This window comes from Electrona antarctica (assembly GCF_951216825.1).
Source record: "Electrona antarctica genome assembly, chromosome: 23".
In the NCBI taxonomy this organism is placed as follows: domain Eukaryota; kingdom Metazoa; phylum Chordata; class Actinopteri; order Myctophiformes; family Myctophidae; genus Electrona; species Electrona antarctica.
Genome location: NC_136804.1, coordinates 25,677,807 through 25,697,087, shown reverse-complemented (window position 1 = coordinate 25,697,087; position 19,281 = coordinate 25,677,807). Strand labels below are relative to the sequence as shown.

General features: G+C 44.3%; 2 protein-coding genes across 3 annotated transcripts in view; both read right to left on the bottom strand.

The window, feature by feature from the left end:
• Positions 1-411: 411 nt before the first annotated feature.
• Positions 412-7,255, bottom strand: LOC306916109 (tetraspanin-9). Its single transcript, XM_079493848.1, has 9 exons — positions 7,013-7,255; positions 6,618-6,667; positions 6,195-6,274; positions 4,992-5,183; positions 4,672-4,746; positions 4,218-4,319; positions 2,530-2,661; positions 1,644-1,727; positions 412-1,549 (listed from the first exon to the last, which is right to left on the bottom strand). Exons 3-9 carry the CDS (start codon positions 6,255-6,257, stop codon positions 1,478-1,480), a joined length of 720 nt encoding a protein of 239 aa, XP_079349974.1. The 5' UTR covers positions 6,258-6,274; positions 6,618-6,667; positions 7,013-7,255; the 3' UTR covers positions 412-1,477.
• A 1,644-nt stretch (positions 7,256-8,899) lies between these two features.
• The window catches only part of elapor2b (endosome-lysosome associated apoptosis and autophagy regulator family member 2b), a 21,293-nt gene continuing 10,911 nt past the window's right edge, over positions 8,900-19,281 (bottom strand). Inside the window, exons 14-22 of one of the 2 annotated variants that reach the window (XM_079494291.1) lie at positions 19,209-19,281; positions 18,484-18,660; positions 17,562-17,757; positions 16,521-16,617; positions 12,609-12,710; positions 12,093-12,219; positions 11,498-11,676; positions 10,505-10,667; positions 8,900-9,536 (exon numbers count right to left, since the gene is read on the bottom strand). The exon at positions 19,209-19,281 is cut by the window's right edge and continues 206 nt beyond it. In XM_079494291.1, the coding sequence (XP_079350417.1) occupies positions 9,465-9,536; positions 10,505-10,667; positions 11,498-11,676; positions 12,093-12,219; positions 12,609-12,710; positions 16,521-16,617; positions 17,562-17,757; positions 18,484-18,660; positions 19,209-19,281 (1,186 nt within the window). In that variant the 3' untranslated portion in view covers positions 8,900-9,464. The remainder of the gene's footprint in view (positions 9,537-10,504; positions 10,668-11,497; positions 11,677-12,092; positions 12,220-12,608; positions 12,711-16,520; positions 16,618-17,561; positions 17,758-18,483; positions 18,661-19,208) is intronic. The other variant, XM_079494292.1, reaches the window with a different exon arrangement.

The window sequence follows — 19,281 nt, the reverse complement described above, 5'->3', positions numbered from 1 at the left end:
TAATTATTGCCCAACAAATGGCAACAATGTTTGTCTTTTCAAAGACCAATGGTTTATTGAACCAACCTACAGTATCACACCTACATACTTTTGTACGGTTGCAATAAGACTGCGTTCACCAGTACTTTACCCATTATCAGAAGGGCTGGTGTGAAGCAAGCAGCATACCAAACAAGACCGAATAATCAATAGAAAAGAGACAGCCAATCAATAACTACCAATCATTAGGCCAGAATGCGAATCAGCTGAGTCAAAACATTGTCTTTAACGCATTACAGAGTAATAATCTGTTTTTATTGAACATGTCGTAATTACGTCATAATAGTGGTTTTACATAACCTGACTCCGCCAGATGGAGTTTTCTGGAATGGAAGTAGTTTCACAAACTACTTCCATCTGGGGTAATCTCTGTAGCCCAAAGAAGGCCATCTCTTTTTTCAAGCTACTTGGCAGGTGATTGGAGGGGACCGTCTGTATATCACTGTATATGTCTACATGACACACCAGTAGAAAAGTTAACACTAAAGGTGGCCTTACACTAGCCGATTATTTTCAATCTGAAATCTGATAGCACCACACACTACAGGATAATCGGAGCGGGGCAGAGCAAATATCAAACATTCTTGATGTTGATCGGGCCGATCCCGATCACGCTTTGAGCGGCCCCGAGCAGATCGATTGAGTCGGGCATCCCCGAGCGTCAAAAATGCCCGATTATCGGCTAGTGTAAGGCCACCTTAAGTCACTAACCCTGCAAACGATTAAAGTGTTAACAAACTCTTCATAGCATTAGCTTTAACACTTTCTACTTTCTAAAAAAAATAACTCATGTCGGAAGTGTAGGCCATGTCTTCGCGTACTTTCAATAATACAATTTTCGGGCGCTGGTTAAAACAATTGCAACAGGCGCTTCTTGATGCCGTCACACCCGGTCTTGCCATGATCCCGCCCGTAGCTGCTGCTCATTGGTTACTGAGCACGGGTCGGTTTCAACGCCAATTTCTGAGCGATCCCGGATGGAGGCTGTATTGTTAACTTGTGAACTCAATACCGCCCAATCCGGCGGAGTCAGGTTAGGTTTTACATAGATCCATAAAAAACGTTTTTTTCTCCAACAGCCACAATACAGCTCCCTTTAGTCCACGTTCTACTCCATTTTGTTTGGTAGAGCCTTTAAGCTTTTGTCATTTTTTAAAAAACAAATCATTTAAATATAAACAACACTGGTTATATCGAGATAGTCATGCGATATTCATAAAAAAAATACTAATTAAAATACTATTCACAGCAATACCTGGATGTGTGTAGATGAGAAAGGCAAGAAAGGCTACAGTGGCATGCATTACAAGTATGTGTGTTTTATTTACTATACTATAAATATAAAAAGGCACATGTAATGTCAAGGCAAGTTAAGAAAATGTTGAGTTGTGGCACTTGAAGACACAATTAAGTGTGTAACAGAGAGAGAAAGAGCCTCTCAAGCTTCATACTTCTTCCCCGCTCGGTGAATCTGCTGGTAAAGCGTCATGGAGAATGCCATTCCGAGGAGCTGCAAAAACAAAGCGGTCATTGAATCAGAATAGAGCACAGCATGGAGTGATGGTCCATGTCTCAGTGTTTGACAGCTGCTTAGCTTACTGTACCTGTATGACCAACACACACATGGCGATGGTTCCAAGCAGGTGTTTATTGTCATCCATCCACTCCTCCACCTTCTCATAGCAGCCCTGTAAGAACCACACACGGTCGTGAGGAAAGAACGCAGCTGCATCAGAGAAGGTATTCAGGACAAACAGTTTAACCACGTGAACCCTGGCGACCCGTTTTTGGGGCATGTCATAATAGGCTATTTTCAGAGAAGAGATTTGGTGAAGACGCCAGGATTTATGCGGTTAATGGTTAAATATAAAAATTTAACTAAATCCCCTTGAAGCTTTCACTCACACGTTGTGCGTCTTAACTCAGTGCTTCCCAATTTGTGGGGACCCCTTGGTCCCCAGACTCCACAAATGGATCCATTTGTACACTCTCAGAGTTAAATTAACTTTGATTTTACAATACATTGGGGTCCCAGAGATAGAAATGCCAAAAATGGGGGTCCGTAGACTAATATGCATGCCAAACTGGGGGTCCTTGAAATTAAACTGGTTGAGAATCACTGCTAGTGCCGTAAAAATCTTCTCTTATGGGGGTCCCTGGCATATGTTTTCAAAAGCGGATCCGTGGGCTAATTAGTCTCAATTTGGGGGTCCTTGACATGAAAAGGTTTGGGAAACACTGGTCTAAAGGCTCTTTCATAGTCTGGATTTTCGGTGGTGAGGTGACCACCGCAATTACAACATGACGTCACTGAGCCGCGGTGAAGAGAAAACCACCGCTCTCCCCAGCCCTTCTCTGTTTTTACTCACCACCGCTCATCCAACCACAACATTGGCGACATCCAAACCACCGCTCATCGATGTTCACCACCACCGGAGCGGTGGTCACCTCACCACCGAAAATCCAAACTATGAATAGGCCTTAACTCACCCGCGTCCAGAAGGTGTTGGAGGCATTGCGCCCACAGCCGGCGTAGATGTCCTGGCAGCAGCGGTCAGGCACTACCTTCTCCTGCAGGGCAGCATGCCAGTCGGTGTAGCCCATGACCCCACAACAATGCCACTGAGCCAATGAAGGGAACGGATGAGAGGGTGAACTGGCAACAAATGATCATTATACAGCCATAACGTACTATACTGAATATCTTTCGTTTTGGAACAGAGTGTATGATATTCAAAGTAGAGTCAGAAAGAATCCCATCCCATCCCGTCCCAATCCCGGGCAGAGTAGAAGGAAAATCCCATCCAGTCCCACCACTGGTAGAATGACTCCTGATCCCATCCCACTCACAATCAAAATTACTCCCAATCCCATCCCGATCCTGTTGTTTTTTGTTCTGTTGAGTGGTGCAACCACTCCTATAAAGCCAGCTCTATGTGTGTCCCTGGGTCTGTCCCTGGCTGGCTGGGCGAGCACGAAAATAGCTTTGTGTCACTGTTGTGCAGCCTAACACACACTATATCAACTAACTGTACAGTATATATGATGATTTGGGGTGTTACAGTACAGTACAGGGACCCCCATGCGGAAACTGTAATTTCTCAACCATTCCGTAAGCGGGGCGGCTCGCAGGAACCGGGCCGACCCCCTGGGCGTGTTCCTGTGGGTCTGGAACTTCCCACACAGAGTTGCACCACTCACTTCACATGGGTGTGATTTTTTTTATTAATAAGTTAGTCATTAGGATTAGGTAATATAATGAGTGATGTCATTCCCGCTCTTGCCTGCTCCCGTTAACTTTTCATTCCCGTCCCAATCCCAGGATTAATGTAATTCCATTCGGTGGGAATCCCACGGGATTCCCGAAAAAATGTCATCCTCTAATACAAAGCACATTACATATCCTGTTACACAAAACATGTTTTGGTATGTATTGTCCCAGTAAGAGTTAACTTGAGCGGTTTCCTTGACCAAGCAGTGCCTTTCTTGTGCATGCTGTGGACAGGCCAAGGAGTGCCTACTACCTACAAGCATTCTCTTTCACATGAAGATGAAGACCGGTATAGACCGGTGTAAACATGTTGGATTAATAAAGTATCTTCTCCTCTTTTTAAACTTTGAGTGCCCGGATCTCCTTTTTTATCTGATGTCTTATCCCGACTGATCAGGAGCACCTTTTTACTATTTTTTAACACATTTGGTTACCTGTATGTCTCCGGTGAGCACCTGGTTGTCTCTTTGCCTCTGCCTGGTTTTATTATATATTTAACTACCATTTACAATTTAGGCATTTGGCAGCGTCATTGTGTTCTGTATGCAACACACTATTGTTCTCTACTGTCCAATAACTTTTATGTCACCTAAAGTAAACCTGTTTTTTGTTGATTGAGTTCAATGGATGTTTATTTTGTAACCTTTTCTGCAACCCCAAAAGTCAAATTTCGGTCCCTTTTCTGATTGGACAACATAATGTCCAATCAGACAGGAGTGACATCACGATATGTAATGATTACCCAGCTACCTTTCTATTTTTATAATGTATAAGTCAAAAGGCTGTTGGATCGGGCTGAAACCGTGCACAAATATGGAGTTATACAACGTCCTAGATGACATATGTTTTGTTGACGGACATATGAAAAACAAATAAAGCAGCCTTCCGGGCCGTGCTTGTGTCTTACCTCTGACTGTATGGTGTTCCATGCATCTGTCAGACCAGCGTTGTTCTCCGTGGTGTACAGTACCAGGCCTTCTTTCAGGTCCTGTCTGGCGTTTTCACTCACCTGTACAGACACACAGTAGGACAGTAGGCCTATATTCAGGAATTCAAATAACTTTTTGGGGCTAGTTCTCAGTCACAGATGCATGGTTTTCATATTGTAAATGTATGAACTTTGGCGAAAAGCTTGCGTTTAATCCACGTGGGTTCTTGTTTATTTGGATAGACTAGCGCTCTGAACGGCAGCCACATAACAACTTTCACATTCAACAACTGTCATGGCAGCTTGGTTACAACCGAAACTGACTTCCTCTTCAAAATAAGAGCCACTTGTTATGCCAACACTAGTTTTATTTCTAAGCCTAGGATATAGACATTTGTAGTACATGACACCAGAACTACGTAAATATTGGTACCTTGTCCGTGTAGATGAAAAAGAGGATGAGGAGAATCAGCTCAGCCAACAGGATGATCAACAGAACAATAAAAAACTGTCAACAAAAAGGAAAAGAGGGTGAGCTGGATGTAACCTACTGATTTTTACCAGAAAAGTGCAATAATAATTTTACATAACCAATTATACAAAATAAATATAAATATTGACCTAAAAATTAAAACTAAAGCACTGTGTAACCTTGTTTTGAGAAGCGCTGCGCTACGCAAATAAAGTTCATTATCATTAAACATCAACACTCCAGTGATGCATTATGGGTTGTGTAGTATATAGTTTACATACGCTCAACAGCAGGCACTTGTTCTCCTTGATGGCACCCAGACAGCCCAGAAAGCCTGTCACCATGACAACGGTGCCCAGGGTGATGATGAGGTTGGCAGCAGAGAGCGAGGGGAAGGAGGGCGACAGGGTGGCAAAGCTGCCCTGGGACACGGACAGCCATACACCCACACCCAGCAACCCACAGCCACCCAGCTGAAAGACAGAGGGCACATGAAGCATCATGAGGCTTAGTCCTGTCACAACTATGACATAGTCGCCTCCTTGATCGCAATCGCAATAATTTGCGATATTTCTTTTACATAGTCATGCATTATCATTTTCATGTTAGAATTCTTTTCATATTATTTTCCAAAATAGTGGAAATAACAGAACTGCAAGCTCAAAGTGCCTTTTGAGCTTGCAGATCGGCTATCTCGACTATTCATGTTTCGAGCAGGTTTATTTTTCATTTATCTTTTCTTAACGAATCAACAAAACATATCTAATACTTTTATTATAAGCGATTACATCAATATTCTGATTTACCAGTCCACTTAAACCTGTATTATACTTTGTTGTACAATGGTGGGTGTACAAAAATAGTAGATTATTGAAAATAGATCTACAAGCAAGCTCGCACCGTGATGCCACACGTTGTGAGCTTGCTTGTAGATCTATTTTCAATAATCAATAATTGTTAAACAATCATTCACATAAGTTCTCTTTGAAGTTCTCTTTGCACATCCCATGTAAGAACATAATTCAGACAGTCTGGCTTCTCAGTAATGGGGGCAAACTTGTGGAACTCTTTGCCTATGGTTCTAAAACTAGAGACAGATATTGGTAATGTGTTTAACAGAAGATACAAATTATGGTTGAAATCAAATAAACCTGTGCTCACATGTATAGTTTATTTTCTTACTCCTGGTCACTTGAATGATTGTGTGTACTTTTGTTTTGTTTCACAAGTTTATGTATTGGGTTTGATTATTCTTTTTTTTATACTTGATTGGGTTTTAGGCTATAGTGTTATTCCATTTTAGAAAAGCCTCCCGTGGACAGATGTTGAAAACTAGCACTTGTTGTGTCGTGCTAATACACTGTAAGCATCTAAGCAATGCATCTGGTTCGTCTAATGCGATTGTGATGTCCATGTCAAATAAACAAACATACATACATACACACATATACTATGATTGTAAGAGAACGTAAGCGATCACATACCCAAAAGAGCAGGTTGAAGAGGAAGAGCATGTATTTAACACAACAGATGCAGCCACGAGCCATGACTGAATTGAGAGACACTGCAACACACAATCAACAACTTCTTATAGTAGACAGTCTGACTCTTATCTACTCATTAGTCACAGGTTTGTGAAAATTAGCCACTTGCATTTCTGATGGGACTGGAATCTGGACTATAACACATTTACAGTGAATGAATATGAACACAAATCTCTATAATTATTAGATTATTCAGAGTTCTGACTATTATTATTATTATTATAAATAACTAAAACAGCAAAAGTTCTAAAGATATAAAATGCAATCTGACAAAATGTTATTCAACTATAAAGTGTTTTCCCCCTTGGCTTAGTTATGGCGCATCCAGAACTGTTCTTTTAATAGAGCTATTATTATATTTACCACTTCAGCTGGGAGACGAGACAAACTGGTACCGATAGTGGGAAATATACCTGCAACATAAAAATATAAAAAGGAAGATTTTTATTTTTTCCACGATCACCTAAAGTTTGCTAGTATGTAATGATCCTCGCCACATTGTTGCCTTTTTACAGTCTCTGATTGTTACCAAATGGGTCTCGACGTGACGTCACTGCATGAAGTCAACTTCACAAGTTTTGTGTTTTTTGCAGAAAACAAACTTAAAACTCAAAAACTTAAAAAAAACCTAAATACAACAAAAAGATACAATAAGTCGCTCGTTTCCATGTGGGGTAAAAAAAAATCAACCTCAGCTTCATCCATTGTGATTGTTTGGACGTTTTTTTTCACGAGGAACAACAGGAATAGTTTCCTACCGTAGTAGGGTTATGAACTGGAGTTCATCATCCTTCTCTCTCTGGAAACGTGCGCATGATCGTTGATTTGTTGTTGTTGTGGTTTCACATTTGTCCGAGCGCACAAATAATGGACACGTTTGATGTGTTCTTGTTGTTCATACAATCACGAGTCGGGAGTGAGTGAGTGACTTTGATGGTGGTGATGTTCCACCGCCCGCCGTGCGTCGTTAGGAGCAGGAGGCTATTTTCTTTGGAGAGGAAACTAAAGGGCGGAAACGTAACGGGAGTCTGGAGCAGAGCCGTAGAGAGAAATAGTTGCGCCAACCAACAATGATCGAGTAAACCTAGAGTTTACTAGAGACCTTTAGACCTACTTGGACTTTCGTTTCTAAATACTGTGAAATAAAAAAATCAATTAATCAATCAATCAATCAATCTTAGAATCTACTGTAGGCCTACATGTAAACACTAAACAGAGCTATAGTGCTACTTTTTACACACATTACAATACAATGCTGTACCAGTGTACCGGGTACCCCTTCCAACTTTCCCCATTTTCAACTGTTTTTGTTGTTTGTTGCTTTTTTACAATTGCTTTGGCAATGTACACGTGTTTTCTCATGCTAATTTAAAGCTCCTTTGAAAGTACTCACATTTGGTTGTGTCTGTATGGCTCTGGTTTGGAGGCGTGACGAAGTCTGATTTATTTACACACTTCGCTATATGACGGTGTCGCGCGCCCAAAATAGCCGATCTACATGCCCACAACGCGTCACATCGGCGGCGCGTTGTGAGCTTGTAGATCTGTTCTTTCGGCACGCGACACCGTCGTATGACGGAACATAGCTAAATTAAGCACGGCGATAATGGTGGGTGGGGTGGGGGTGTAACTACTCTCTTATTTATTTTTTACTTTAGTAAAAGTACCTATCTATACTGCAATGTAGAAATTATCTGTTACAAGTAAAAGTCCAGAATTAAAAATGTACTTGAGTAAAAGTACAAAATGATTGGTATCAAAATATATTTAAAGTACCAAAAGTAAAAGTAGCCTACTCAGTATGCAGAATATGTCACGTTTCACAAGGAATCATATACAATTAAAATCTTTTGAAAATAGAAGATGTACAAGCTCACAACGCGTCACATCACGGCGGGTTGTTGTTATAGATCGGCTATTTTCAAATAATCTAAATCTACAAAGTTACTAGTAATTAAAGTTTTCCAATACATGTAGTGGAGTAAAAGTACAATATGTGGATCTGAGATGTAGTGGAGTAGAATTGGAAATTGGAAATATAGGCCTACTCAAATAAAGTACAAATACGTCAAAACTACATTTAAGTACAGTACTTAAGTAAATATAATTAGTTACTTTCCACCACTGACAATAAAGAAAGTGTGGGGGATTCAGGGGAAATACATTCATGCTGTAATTCTATATCCCAAAAGCAGCTGAATGATAACAATAATTTCACTCTCAAGAGCTCCATGCTGGGGTAAAGTGAAACACACACGCACGCACGCACGCACGCACGCACGCACGCACGCACGCACGCACGCACACACACACACACACACACACACACACACACACACACACACACACACACACACACACACACACACACACACACACACACACACACACACACACACACACACACACACACACGATCATCATCATCATACAACAACAGCAGGCCATTCAGGTTATGCAAACAAGAACATAATCAGTCAGTTATGATTAATTTGATTGGGTTGGTGGTGTCGTTTGTAATGATTAACTCATAGTAGTTGAGTGTTTCTAAACATGGTGGAACACAGACATTTAAGGAAGCTTTGATGTGGTACATCTTGGTGCCTGTGTCCGCCCACTCAAACATACACAAGCAGACCCCCAAAGCCAAGTAAGATTTTTAATAAAGGCTCATCATGACAACATTAATATATAAATACATGACTGTGAACAGAAATGTTCAAATGAAAATACAAAAAAATATACAAAAGAAACAGCAAAAGCTCATATCTCTTCCTGGAGTGGTATGGCCCTGGAATCATTAAAACAGTCCCTGTGAGGGATTAAAGTGGCTGTACAGTTTCTGCTACGGTCACACTGGCAGACATTCTCCAGTGGAAACTGGAGCCACAACGGAGCCCACCACCGCACGCAACACTACGGGGGACAAAGGACACAAGGAGGTGTGCGCAGTGCCAACATCATTGACAATTCCTCCTTATAGTCATCTTCTTTCGTTTCTCCTCTCTGGCCCCTTTTCCCCTTAGATTCTTGTAAACCTTGGTGCTTTTCACAGAACCGGAAGCCTTTTTTTGGTTCCAGTTCCGAACCAACTTTTAGGGTTCTGGACCAATTCATTTTCAGTGGCTCAATATTAGGCGGGGGGGAAAAAGAACCGAACTGGTTGGACCCCGGTGGAAAAGGGGCCTATATCTCTGTGTCCGCTCCTCCTTATCCCCAGACCCATTTCTCAGACTGTGAGGACTTCAGTTGGACAGACTCGCTGCTCTCTCCACCGTCCTGCTGAAGATGAATAATGTTAAATTACACATTATGTGTATGTGTGCAAAAGTACACCAGCGCCTTCATTTTCTCTGTAGGCTCAAGACTTTTGGTGTAAGTAGAAACATAATGCTGATCTTCTATAGAGCTAGTATAGAGTAAATTCTAAGGTACCAGTTGGTTTGGAAACCTAACTGTAAAATACAAATCTGAGATCCTTAGATTAGCCAAAATGGCAGGGAAGATCATGGGTATGTCTACACCTCCGATAACCCCCCTGGTCATCTTTGAGTAGGCCACCATTGGACAGGTTAAGAAAATTGTCTGACCCATGTACTATACCCTGAGTATCGGCTAATGCCATCAGGTAGGAGGTACGAGGTCCATGCGTGCAAGTATAATAGGTAGAAGCATTCCTTTGTCCCTCTGTCAATCACACTCCTTAACAGAGTCCTTGCAGAGGGCAGACAGGGTAGGGGTCGAAGGTTTTGAGGTGATGTTCTTCCTCTTTTGCACTAGGTATGGTGGTGTGTGGTTTTTAAATGTTTTACGGGTCACTGTGTGCCTTTGTTGTCTTGTATTGTATTGTATTGTATTGTATCTGTATCTGTATGCTGCAGGGCGGGTCCTTGGGGTCCAAGACAAATTTTGAGACAAAATAAAGAAACCTACAAGCTCACAACGTGTCAATGGCTAGTTGAACTATTCAAAAATGTTTTTCAAAATAGTAAAAAAAGGCAAAGAAGAAAATGGAGCCCATATATCTCATGCTGTATATACGGCAGCCTGTCTCCACTTTGCATTTGTAAAAAATAAAACGTTTTGATTGATTTGATTCCGTATAGTGGAGAGGCACAGGCAGGATTTGATTATATGGGTCACCGGAGGTTTGTGTGGTTCTGGCGGCAAGCAGTTCTAAGCACCGTGCCATTTTGACGGGCACTTAATTACATATCATTACAGAGCCACACACATACCCACATACACACCTTGTTGGCGATGGCCCTGAGCTTGCCTAGCAGGGAGGGTTTCTGGGTGTACACCACGTCGTCCTCTGGTTCTTCCCCCTCCGCCAGGGCACAGCTGTCGGCCACGGGAAGCTCACAGTCCTTATTGGCTGACATCACCAGACGAGAGTACTTGTACTCCAACCTGGCATGACGGGCGGGACAGCAAAGAACAGTCAGCATCATGACTCAGGAGGACAATCTCAAAGGATGACAGTAGTACTTGTCTGAGGCTCGGCCAGCTGATTTTGGGTTATTTTCTTAAGAAACTGCTTCACAGAAACTGTCCATTAGAGCCGACTCTTGCACCCCCCCCCCCCCCCCTTCTACTTTAAGGAAGGTATACATGAATGTTATTACCATAAACTATAGTTTTAGGTCTATCTATTGATTGAGGTCTAGTCAGCTACAAGTGTCAGTCTGTGTTATTGATTCCTGTGGTGTCATAGCAGCAACAGCAGTAATATGAAACCTATGAAACACGCGATAGGTACATGTAAGAGCAGAGAAAATCATACCGGTGTGAAGTGAGGGGCGCTCTTATCATCGTACATCATCATGACGTAAAATCTATTAGTATAGTCTATATTTGCTCAGACACTATGACGTAAAATTGTCCATTCATTGTCAATGGGAGTTTAATGTTTGTGTAGGACAAAAATAGACACTAAGCCGATTTGCTGAGACACCTCAATAAGAATAAAATTAAATTAAATATAACTAGAAAGTGCTCCTCGGACCAGGTCAGGAGCGTTTGTGATGTTTGGACAAAATGTTTCCAAATGTATATTTTTATGCGAATACTGCATGGCAATATTTATACTTTTACTTAAGTAAAAGTACCACCACTGCTTGATGGATACTGTTTGGCACAAAGTACTGACCAAGTGACTTGGCCTCCTGGTAATCTAAATGGTCAGATCATGACCACATACAGACCATGACTGTGACGGGCGGTGCGTTGCCACCACTAACCTTTTGTTTTTCTTCCAGAAATAGCAGGTGAGAGAGATGAGCAGCACGGCCATGAAGGCTCCCCCGCCAACCCCCACCTTCAGCCACAGGGCGATAGCCTCGCAGGGGGAGAAGCTTCTCGGTGGTAGAGAGACACCATTGGTGCACAGCTTTGGTTCGTTCCACACGTACAGCGTTTCCTGGCAATTGAGAGAGAGAGGAAGAGACTTGGGGTCAGTTCAGTTGTGCAATGTAATAGAACATCACCATAAACTAATGTTCTAAGTCATTTATTTTTTACTTAATAAAACTGCAGAGGAGCGGCATCCCCAAACTTCTCTCACACCTAAAATTATTTCTGGGAAAAAATATATTTTTTGGATATATATTATTTTGTATATATTTACTTATGGATACGATTAAGCATTGTAAACCCTGTTTCTAAATAGGCTATACACGTCTATAGTGTTTTATAGTGCGTGTCTGCGTGTGTTGCACACGTGCATGCTTGCAGCTGCGCATGCATGTGCGCGCACATTTCTTATGGGGCGTTTTGTGTAAAGTATGCCCACACGTTTGTGAGCGAGCGCACGGCTGTGCAAGTAAATGGTTTTACCTGGACCCCACCCTTGCAGGCTCCCTCTATCTGGTGAAAGTCGTCCTCTGTGCAGCGGGGGCACGCACTTGCACTCTCCCACAGGAAGTGAAACGTGCAGCCGTCACAGGTCCCTGCAGGACAAGAGCTGCACGCACGCACGCACGCACACACGGCACGCACACACGTACGCACATACGCACACGCACACGCACACGCACACACACACACACACACACACACACACACACACACACACACACACACACACACACACACACATTAACCACTTCGGCCCTGTATATATTTCAGCCATTTGAAAATAGCCGATCTCCAAGTTCACAATGCACATTGTGAATACACACACACACACACACACACACACACACACACACACACACACACACATACACACACACACACACACACACACACACACACACACACACACACACACACACACACACACACACACACACACACACACACACACACACACACACACACACACACACACACACACACACACAGACCTACCTGGACACGGAGACTTCGCCACGCTCAGGCTTTTCCGTGTTACAGCGAACCGTGGTGACAGAACTCCGACCCTGGTCACATGACGCTGTGGCCTGAGATGACCTGAAACAAAACAGAGAGCACAGTAAACAATTCAATGGTGCATTTATGTAGCGCTTTTATCCAAGGCGCATTTTACACAGATTGTGCATTACATTTCACCCATTCACAGGAAGGAAGGAAACCATGCAAGGCACCAGCCTGCTCATCGGGAGCAATTAGGGGTTCAGAGTCTTCGACACTAACTCTGGGGGAGCCCGGGATCGGACTGGGAACCGTCCAAGCGACCACTCTACCCCTGAGAGACTGCCTCCCAATTAAGATCACACATGCTGTCACTGCAGTAGTTCTCAAACTAAATTCAAACTAAGTTTAAAGTTCTCAAGAATTTTCATGTCAAGGACCCCCAAATTGGCAGCGGACCCCCATTTGAAAAGGTTTTATACCAGGGACCCCCAGAGGAGAAGATTTGCATTCAAAAATCTAAATTATTCAAAGTTTCCAAATTATTAGGAGTCAAGCCCCTTATTTCCCCTTACTGTTTTTGTACTGCGAAAAATGATTCCACCAGTTTTCCGCAGTTTTGGCAGTTCTGTCGTTTTGTTTTGGCAGTTTTGTGCTGCTTTCCACAAATTCCGCAATATGGTAGAGGGTCGTGAGAATCGGTCAAGAACTGAAGCTCACAGTCATTTGTCAAAGGACCTCTGACCTTTAGATCTCCCAATGAATCAATTGTATGATCTCTATCCACTCTTGACGTCCAAAAAGTGACGTCTAAGATTTTCGTAGCCTGGTTAACCACTCCCCCTTGAAATCGCATTTCCATTCATTTGTGTAGAGTCTGGACTCTGCAAATGCATGGTTGGTTGCGGGAGTACAGCGTTGACAGACAACCCCTTCAGCCAATCAGTGTAACAAAAAACTACAGTCTCCAATCAGTGAATGACACGAGGCCGGAACACAGACCCTCCAGACATACATACATACATGCATGCATACAAGTTTAAGTGTAGCCTGTTCATAATAAATGGCCAACATTTGTACTTTAATAGCACATATATATTAGATAGTTTAGTGATGGTTTGACAAAAGTTGGGTTTAGTGCTACATGAACTCAGGCTCACTTGGACCTCTTCCCCTCCCCGAACTCCGCCTTCTTCTTCCTCTTCCGTTTGATCATGTTGTCGACAGCCACGCCCTCTTCCCCCTCTTCCCCCTCTTCCTCCTCTTCCTCGCCGTCGCCATCCATCTCTGCCCTGCCTCCCAGTAGTTCAGACTCCGCCCCTCCCTTGGTCTTCCTCGGCCCCTGCAGTGCGTACGGCGTCAGGCTCACCTCGCGTTGGTTGTACCCCGCGGACCTCCTCTGACTGGAGAGGGTGGGGGTCTGAGGTAACCGGGAGGTCTTGGAGGGGTTGGGGGTCTGAGGGGACCTGGAGTCCTGGATGCACTCTGCCTCAGCAGCGATCTCGTACTTGGACCTTTTCCCCGGTCTGGTCCTGATCAGCTCCAACAGGCCGTCCTCGTCCAGGATCTCGGTTCCCAGACTCTGCGCCTTCTCCATCTTGGACGGCCCGCCGTCTCTGCCCAGCACCAGGTGGGTGGTCCTCCGGCTGACCTTGCCCGTGACCTTGCCCCCGTGGCGCTCCACGAGGGCCTTGGCGTCCTCCCTCTCCATGGACTCCAGGACCCCTGTCAACACCAACACGCAGCCCTCCAGGCAGTTCTCTGCTCCCGTCGGTATGTCCCTGGAGCCCAGGGCGCGCGGTCCATCTCTGTTCAGGAAGTCTCTGTAGGCCCAAATGTTGCCTCTCTTTTTCACGCCGTCCTCAGGAATGGCGCTGGTGGGCCGTGGTTGTTTTCTGGGGGACACTTTGAATGCCGTTCCCCCTTCGGCAGGACGTCCTGTTTTGGCCGTGTATTCCTTAACTACACTTAAATCGGCGTCAGGCTCCGTTTTGGGAAAGATCTTGAGCTTCTTGGGGGAAATGGTTATCTCGCCTTCTTCCTCTTTCACCTCGTGTTTTATCTTCATTGGAGCCAGTTTGAGGGAGCTGGCGTTGTTAGGAGCACCGGTGGTCTTTTTAGGGCCCAGGCTGATAACCTCATGGGCGTTCCACTGCCTGCTTGTGCTGCTGCAGTCGCCGTCCCTGGACGGTGCCGTCGTCCCTCTCGGTTTCTCACCGGAGTCCTTGCGAGCCTTCTTGGCGTGCGCCGGCGCCTCAGGCTCGGAAGAAATCCTCCGGTGAGAAGAGAACCGTGCCGTCTTGTCCAACGCGACCAGTGTCCGGGCAAACTCCTCGTCCTCCTCGTCGCCCTGCTCCTTTCGCTCCTCCTCCACTTCCGCCTGCAGCTGTTGGCTGATGACGTCATCGCTTGTGCGATGCTGAGTCAGAGTCTTCCTCTTCAGCTTCTTCTGACCCAAGCGCTGCTGCTGCGTGCTGCTAAGGCCAAAGTGGTCCATCATTGAGGTGGAGGTTGGTCTGGTCTGTGAAGAGGGGCTCGACTTTGGACTTGCGGCTCTATGTGGACGTGATGCTGCCGCTGGGATCCACCGAGTGGAGGAGGGGGCTTCAGTGGGATAATTGGACTCCTCTTTGATCGCCAGGCGAGCCTTTTCCGTCTTCAGCGGTTTGGGAGGAAGGCCTTTCTCCTCCCAGGGCTTCAAGGTGGTGTTCTTCGGGGACCGGAGGTTGTCGCTGTCCGAGTCCGTTTCGGAGACGTACTGGACAGGATGCACTCTGGGACGAGGGCATTCCTCTCTGACCTTGGAGGGTTTCTGAGTCTGTCTCTGTGGTTCGCCGTCCTCCTCCGAGTCTGATTCCATGACGGCTCGGTTCTCGTGTTCCCACTCACCGTTCGTCCGGTTCTCTGCCGTACAACTCACAAAACTCCTAGTCACTTTCACTGGGCTCTCTTTCTTCTTGCTCTGTTCATCGTTACTGTACAACCTGCTGGTGTTCACAGTGATGAACAATGCTAATGATCTCTTTCTCTCTCTCCCTCTCTCTCTGATCGGGTTCTAGTCGTCACAACACAAACCGTTGCTTACCGACGTTGCGATGTCATATTACATAATTATGGGAGGTACTGTGGCCTCTCGGGCAATGAAATACTAATTGTACACATCATTTTTGGAGACGCAGTTGCGCGACATGAGACTAATTAATTAGATTGAGAGAATAGTTTTGAAACTACAGCTTATAGAACTGAAGTCAAGCTCTCTGAGACACTGCCCCAGGAGGACTAACAGCAAGAATAAACACGACTTATGCACAGCTTCGTGTGTAGGTGTGTTTGAGCACGGAATGTGATTTGATTGGCTGCTTCACACGAGTGTGTTTTTTGTATAAAAATTCAATCCATTATTATTAGGGGTCAAGCCCAAAGGGGAAAAAGACCCTTTATTGTTTTTTTACTGCGAAAAAAGTATTCCACCATTTTTTCGTTTTGGCAGTTCTGTGCTGTAGTTTTCCACGAAATTTGGCAATATAGTAGACGGTTGTGAGAAACAGACAAGAACGGAAGCTCACAGTCATTTGTCAAAGGACCTCTGATCTCCCAATGAATCGATTATATGATCTGCTCTATCCACTCTTGATGTCAAAAAGCGACGTCTAAGATTTTCGTACACATTGTGTAATGCGTAACACAAACATTGATGACCAAGGTGAGGGCGCCAATTCTGATTGGCCGGAATGAGATGATGTATGATGATAAGAGCGTCCCTCACTTCACACTGAAGGTGGTGAGCTGTGAGCTTGTACAGTAGATCTGTTAGTTTTGAATAGCCAACGTATAAATAGATAAAGTGGTTAAAAAATGATTCCTGGGGGTCCCCAGACCCCACTTTGAAACCCCTGCTCTCTACTGTACCTAAAGAAGAAGTTGATGTCTGGAACACCCTTGGTGTTCTCTGGGAACAGCTCTGTTTGGGCGTTCACTCCATCCAGGACGGTGTCCACTGTTGCGCCTGTTTAAGAGAACACAGATAGAGCTTATATATTTGGAAATCACTCAATTGCAGATTAGAAACTGCAGATAAAGAAAGATAAAACAGCCACACACTGGGTTATCACTCATCTCTGTCTTTCTCTGTTGACTTTAAGAATCCATATATACAGTGTAGCCTATATATAATTCTTCGTTGTGTCTGATAATGCTTAATATCAGTGGTGGAAAAGGGATTTTTTTTACTTAAAGGGGCATTCCACTCATTTTCAACATTTTACTATGTCATTAATATACCTTAGAGCTGTTGTGTGGGGGAAAAAAAAAAAGTCCCCCCATTCTATGTTTCTTAGAACTGGAGGTCTGAAAAAAATCATTAACATGGTGAAACACATCTTGATGATGTCATCAAGATGTGTTTCACCATGTTAATGATTCTTTTCATACTTTTCATACTAGGAAACACATAATGGGGGGACGTTTTTATTATTTCCACACAAAAGCTCTAAGGTATGTTAATGACATGGTACAATGTTGAAAATGAGTGGAATGCCCCTTTAAGTAAAATTATCTATACTGCAATGTAAAAATACTCTGTTACTAGTAAAAGTCCGGAATTCAAAATGTACTTGAGTAAAAGTTCAAAAGTATTGGCATCAAAATGAACTCAAAGTACCAAAAGTGAACATACTCATTGTGCAGAAGGTCTCATTTGAAGTTTTCAAATGTATAAAAATCTTTTGAAAAGAACAAATCTACATTAACAAGTTTGACGCACTGTGAGCTTGTAGATCGGCTTTTTAAAAAAAAATTGGCGCTTTTGTCCGCCGCGTTCACATCTTTTTGCTAAGCTACCGTACTATATAAGTAAATGTACTCAATCATTTTCTACCACTGGTTTAATATTGTGGATATTGTGGATTCCGTTTATCCGCAATGCAGAATGTGGGCAATACCAAGCCCTACCGAGAAAGGTGTCGGCCAGGCTGATGGACTGGGAAGAGAGGGCCGTCCTGAAGCCCCGCCCATCGGCCGGGATGATCGTTGATTGGCAGATGAAGCTGTCCACTGAGTTGCCGAGCCGGGCTGCTGAGTCGCTCTGGGTGTCCTTGTTGTTGGACAGATCGGTGACGTTATCCGTGCAGAGAGCAACCCTCTTGCCCTGTCGTAGACATGTACGTACAAATGATGCACGTGTACACACACACACAAACATGTTGTATACGCATATGCACGCGCACGGACACACGCACTCACACACAAATATTGGACAAGGCGGAGGAGAAGAACTCTATGTCATAAATAGTCCAACAAACGGCTTTGTTTAAAACTGGTGTTATAGTTACAGTACATGCAGAATTATATACCGGTGTGACAGTCAAGCACTGATTTAGAACGCTGATTGTGCGTGCGTGCGTGCGTGTGTGCGTGCGCGCGCGCGTGCGTGTGATGGTTTTGTCGACTAAAACCATGACGTAAAATGTTCGTCGACTACCTTTTTTCACTGATGAAAACTAAATAAAAACTAAGTTACGATGACTAAAACTAAAGCCCTAACCACACCAAAGGGTCAAGACGGTTTTAGCGTTGTCCCTGCGGTGTGATATGTCTTGTGTTTGGTTGCGCCCTGAAAATAGCAGATTTACAAGCGTTGTGAGCTTGTAGATCTAGATCGGCTATTTTAAAATATTTATATATTTCTAAAATTCTATTTTAAAAATATTTCAGATGACTAAAATATGGCTAAAACTAAATGAAGTTTTATTCAAGACTATGACTAAACCAAAATCAAAATGTGCTGTGTGTGTGTGTGTGTATGTGTGTGTGTGTGTGCGCACGTGCGTGCGTTTGTGTGTGTGTGCGTGCGTTTGTGTGTGTGTGTGTGCACCTCGTGTCCACACAGACTGACGTGGAACAGGTGCAGGTACTTGGTGCCCCTGGCGGTGAAGCTGGGCCCGTTGGTCAGCGAGGCCACGCCCTTCAGAGCGCTCAGGTCAAAGGTCAGCGTGCGGTTGTCCTCCGTCGTGTGGGAGAAGGAGCAGTCGCTGTAGCAACTGGAATGGTCCTGAAACGAGAGAGGGAACCGGTGCTGATTCCGCCGACTAAAACTGTGACGAAAAAATGTTTGTCGACTGCCTTTTCTTCACTGACGAAAACGAACAAAAAAACGAATGGGCTCTATGCACACAGAATAACTCTTCCTACTTCCGGGCCCCTTCCCTACTTCCTTCACAGGTGTTACCGATTATAAGGCTCTGTTCCATTTAGTGTACAGTGGATCTCAAACTTTTTAATTTCAAGGACCCTCATAACTCTGAGAGGGTCCATTTGGTTCCATTTGTACACTCTCATTGTTACACACCCATACGGGGCCATTTGGAACCCATTCAAGGACACTTTGAGACCCACTGGTGTAGCAGAGTGTAACAGTGAGCAAACATGCACAATAGCAGCAGCACCCTGACTCTGGTGGGCCAGAATGGAACAGAGCCTTCAATAGTATCAGCCGGTATAACACCTGTGAAGGAAGTAGAGGGAAGGGGCCCAAGTTCTTCCCAAAATGGCTGCTGTGCATATTAGAGCCCATGCATAGTCTCATAGACCATCCTTCACCTTGTTGCCCCGGCTGCCCGGCCCGCACGGCACGCACGCGTCCCGCCCGTAGGTGTGGCGCCCCGCCAGGCGG

What these genes read in the sequence shown, in the direction of transcription:
- LOC306916109 (XM_079493848.1), bottom strand. Translation starts at nt 6,257, where the DNA reads ATGGCTCGTGGCTGCATCTGTTGTGTTAAATACATGCTCTTCCTCTTC. An exon ending in ACAAGTGCCTGCTGTTGAGC is followed by an intron (nt 4,747 to 4,991) that starts GTATGTAAACTA and finishes TTTTGTTGACAG; the next exon opens with TTTTTTATTGTTCTGTTGAT. An exon ending in GGAACACCATACAGTCAGAG is followed by an intron (nt 2,662 to 4,217) that starts GTAAGACACAAG and finishes TCATTGGCTCAG; the next exon opens with TGGCATTGTTGTGGGGTCAT.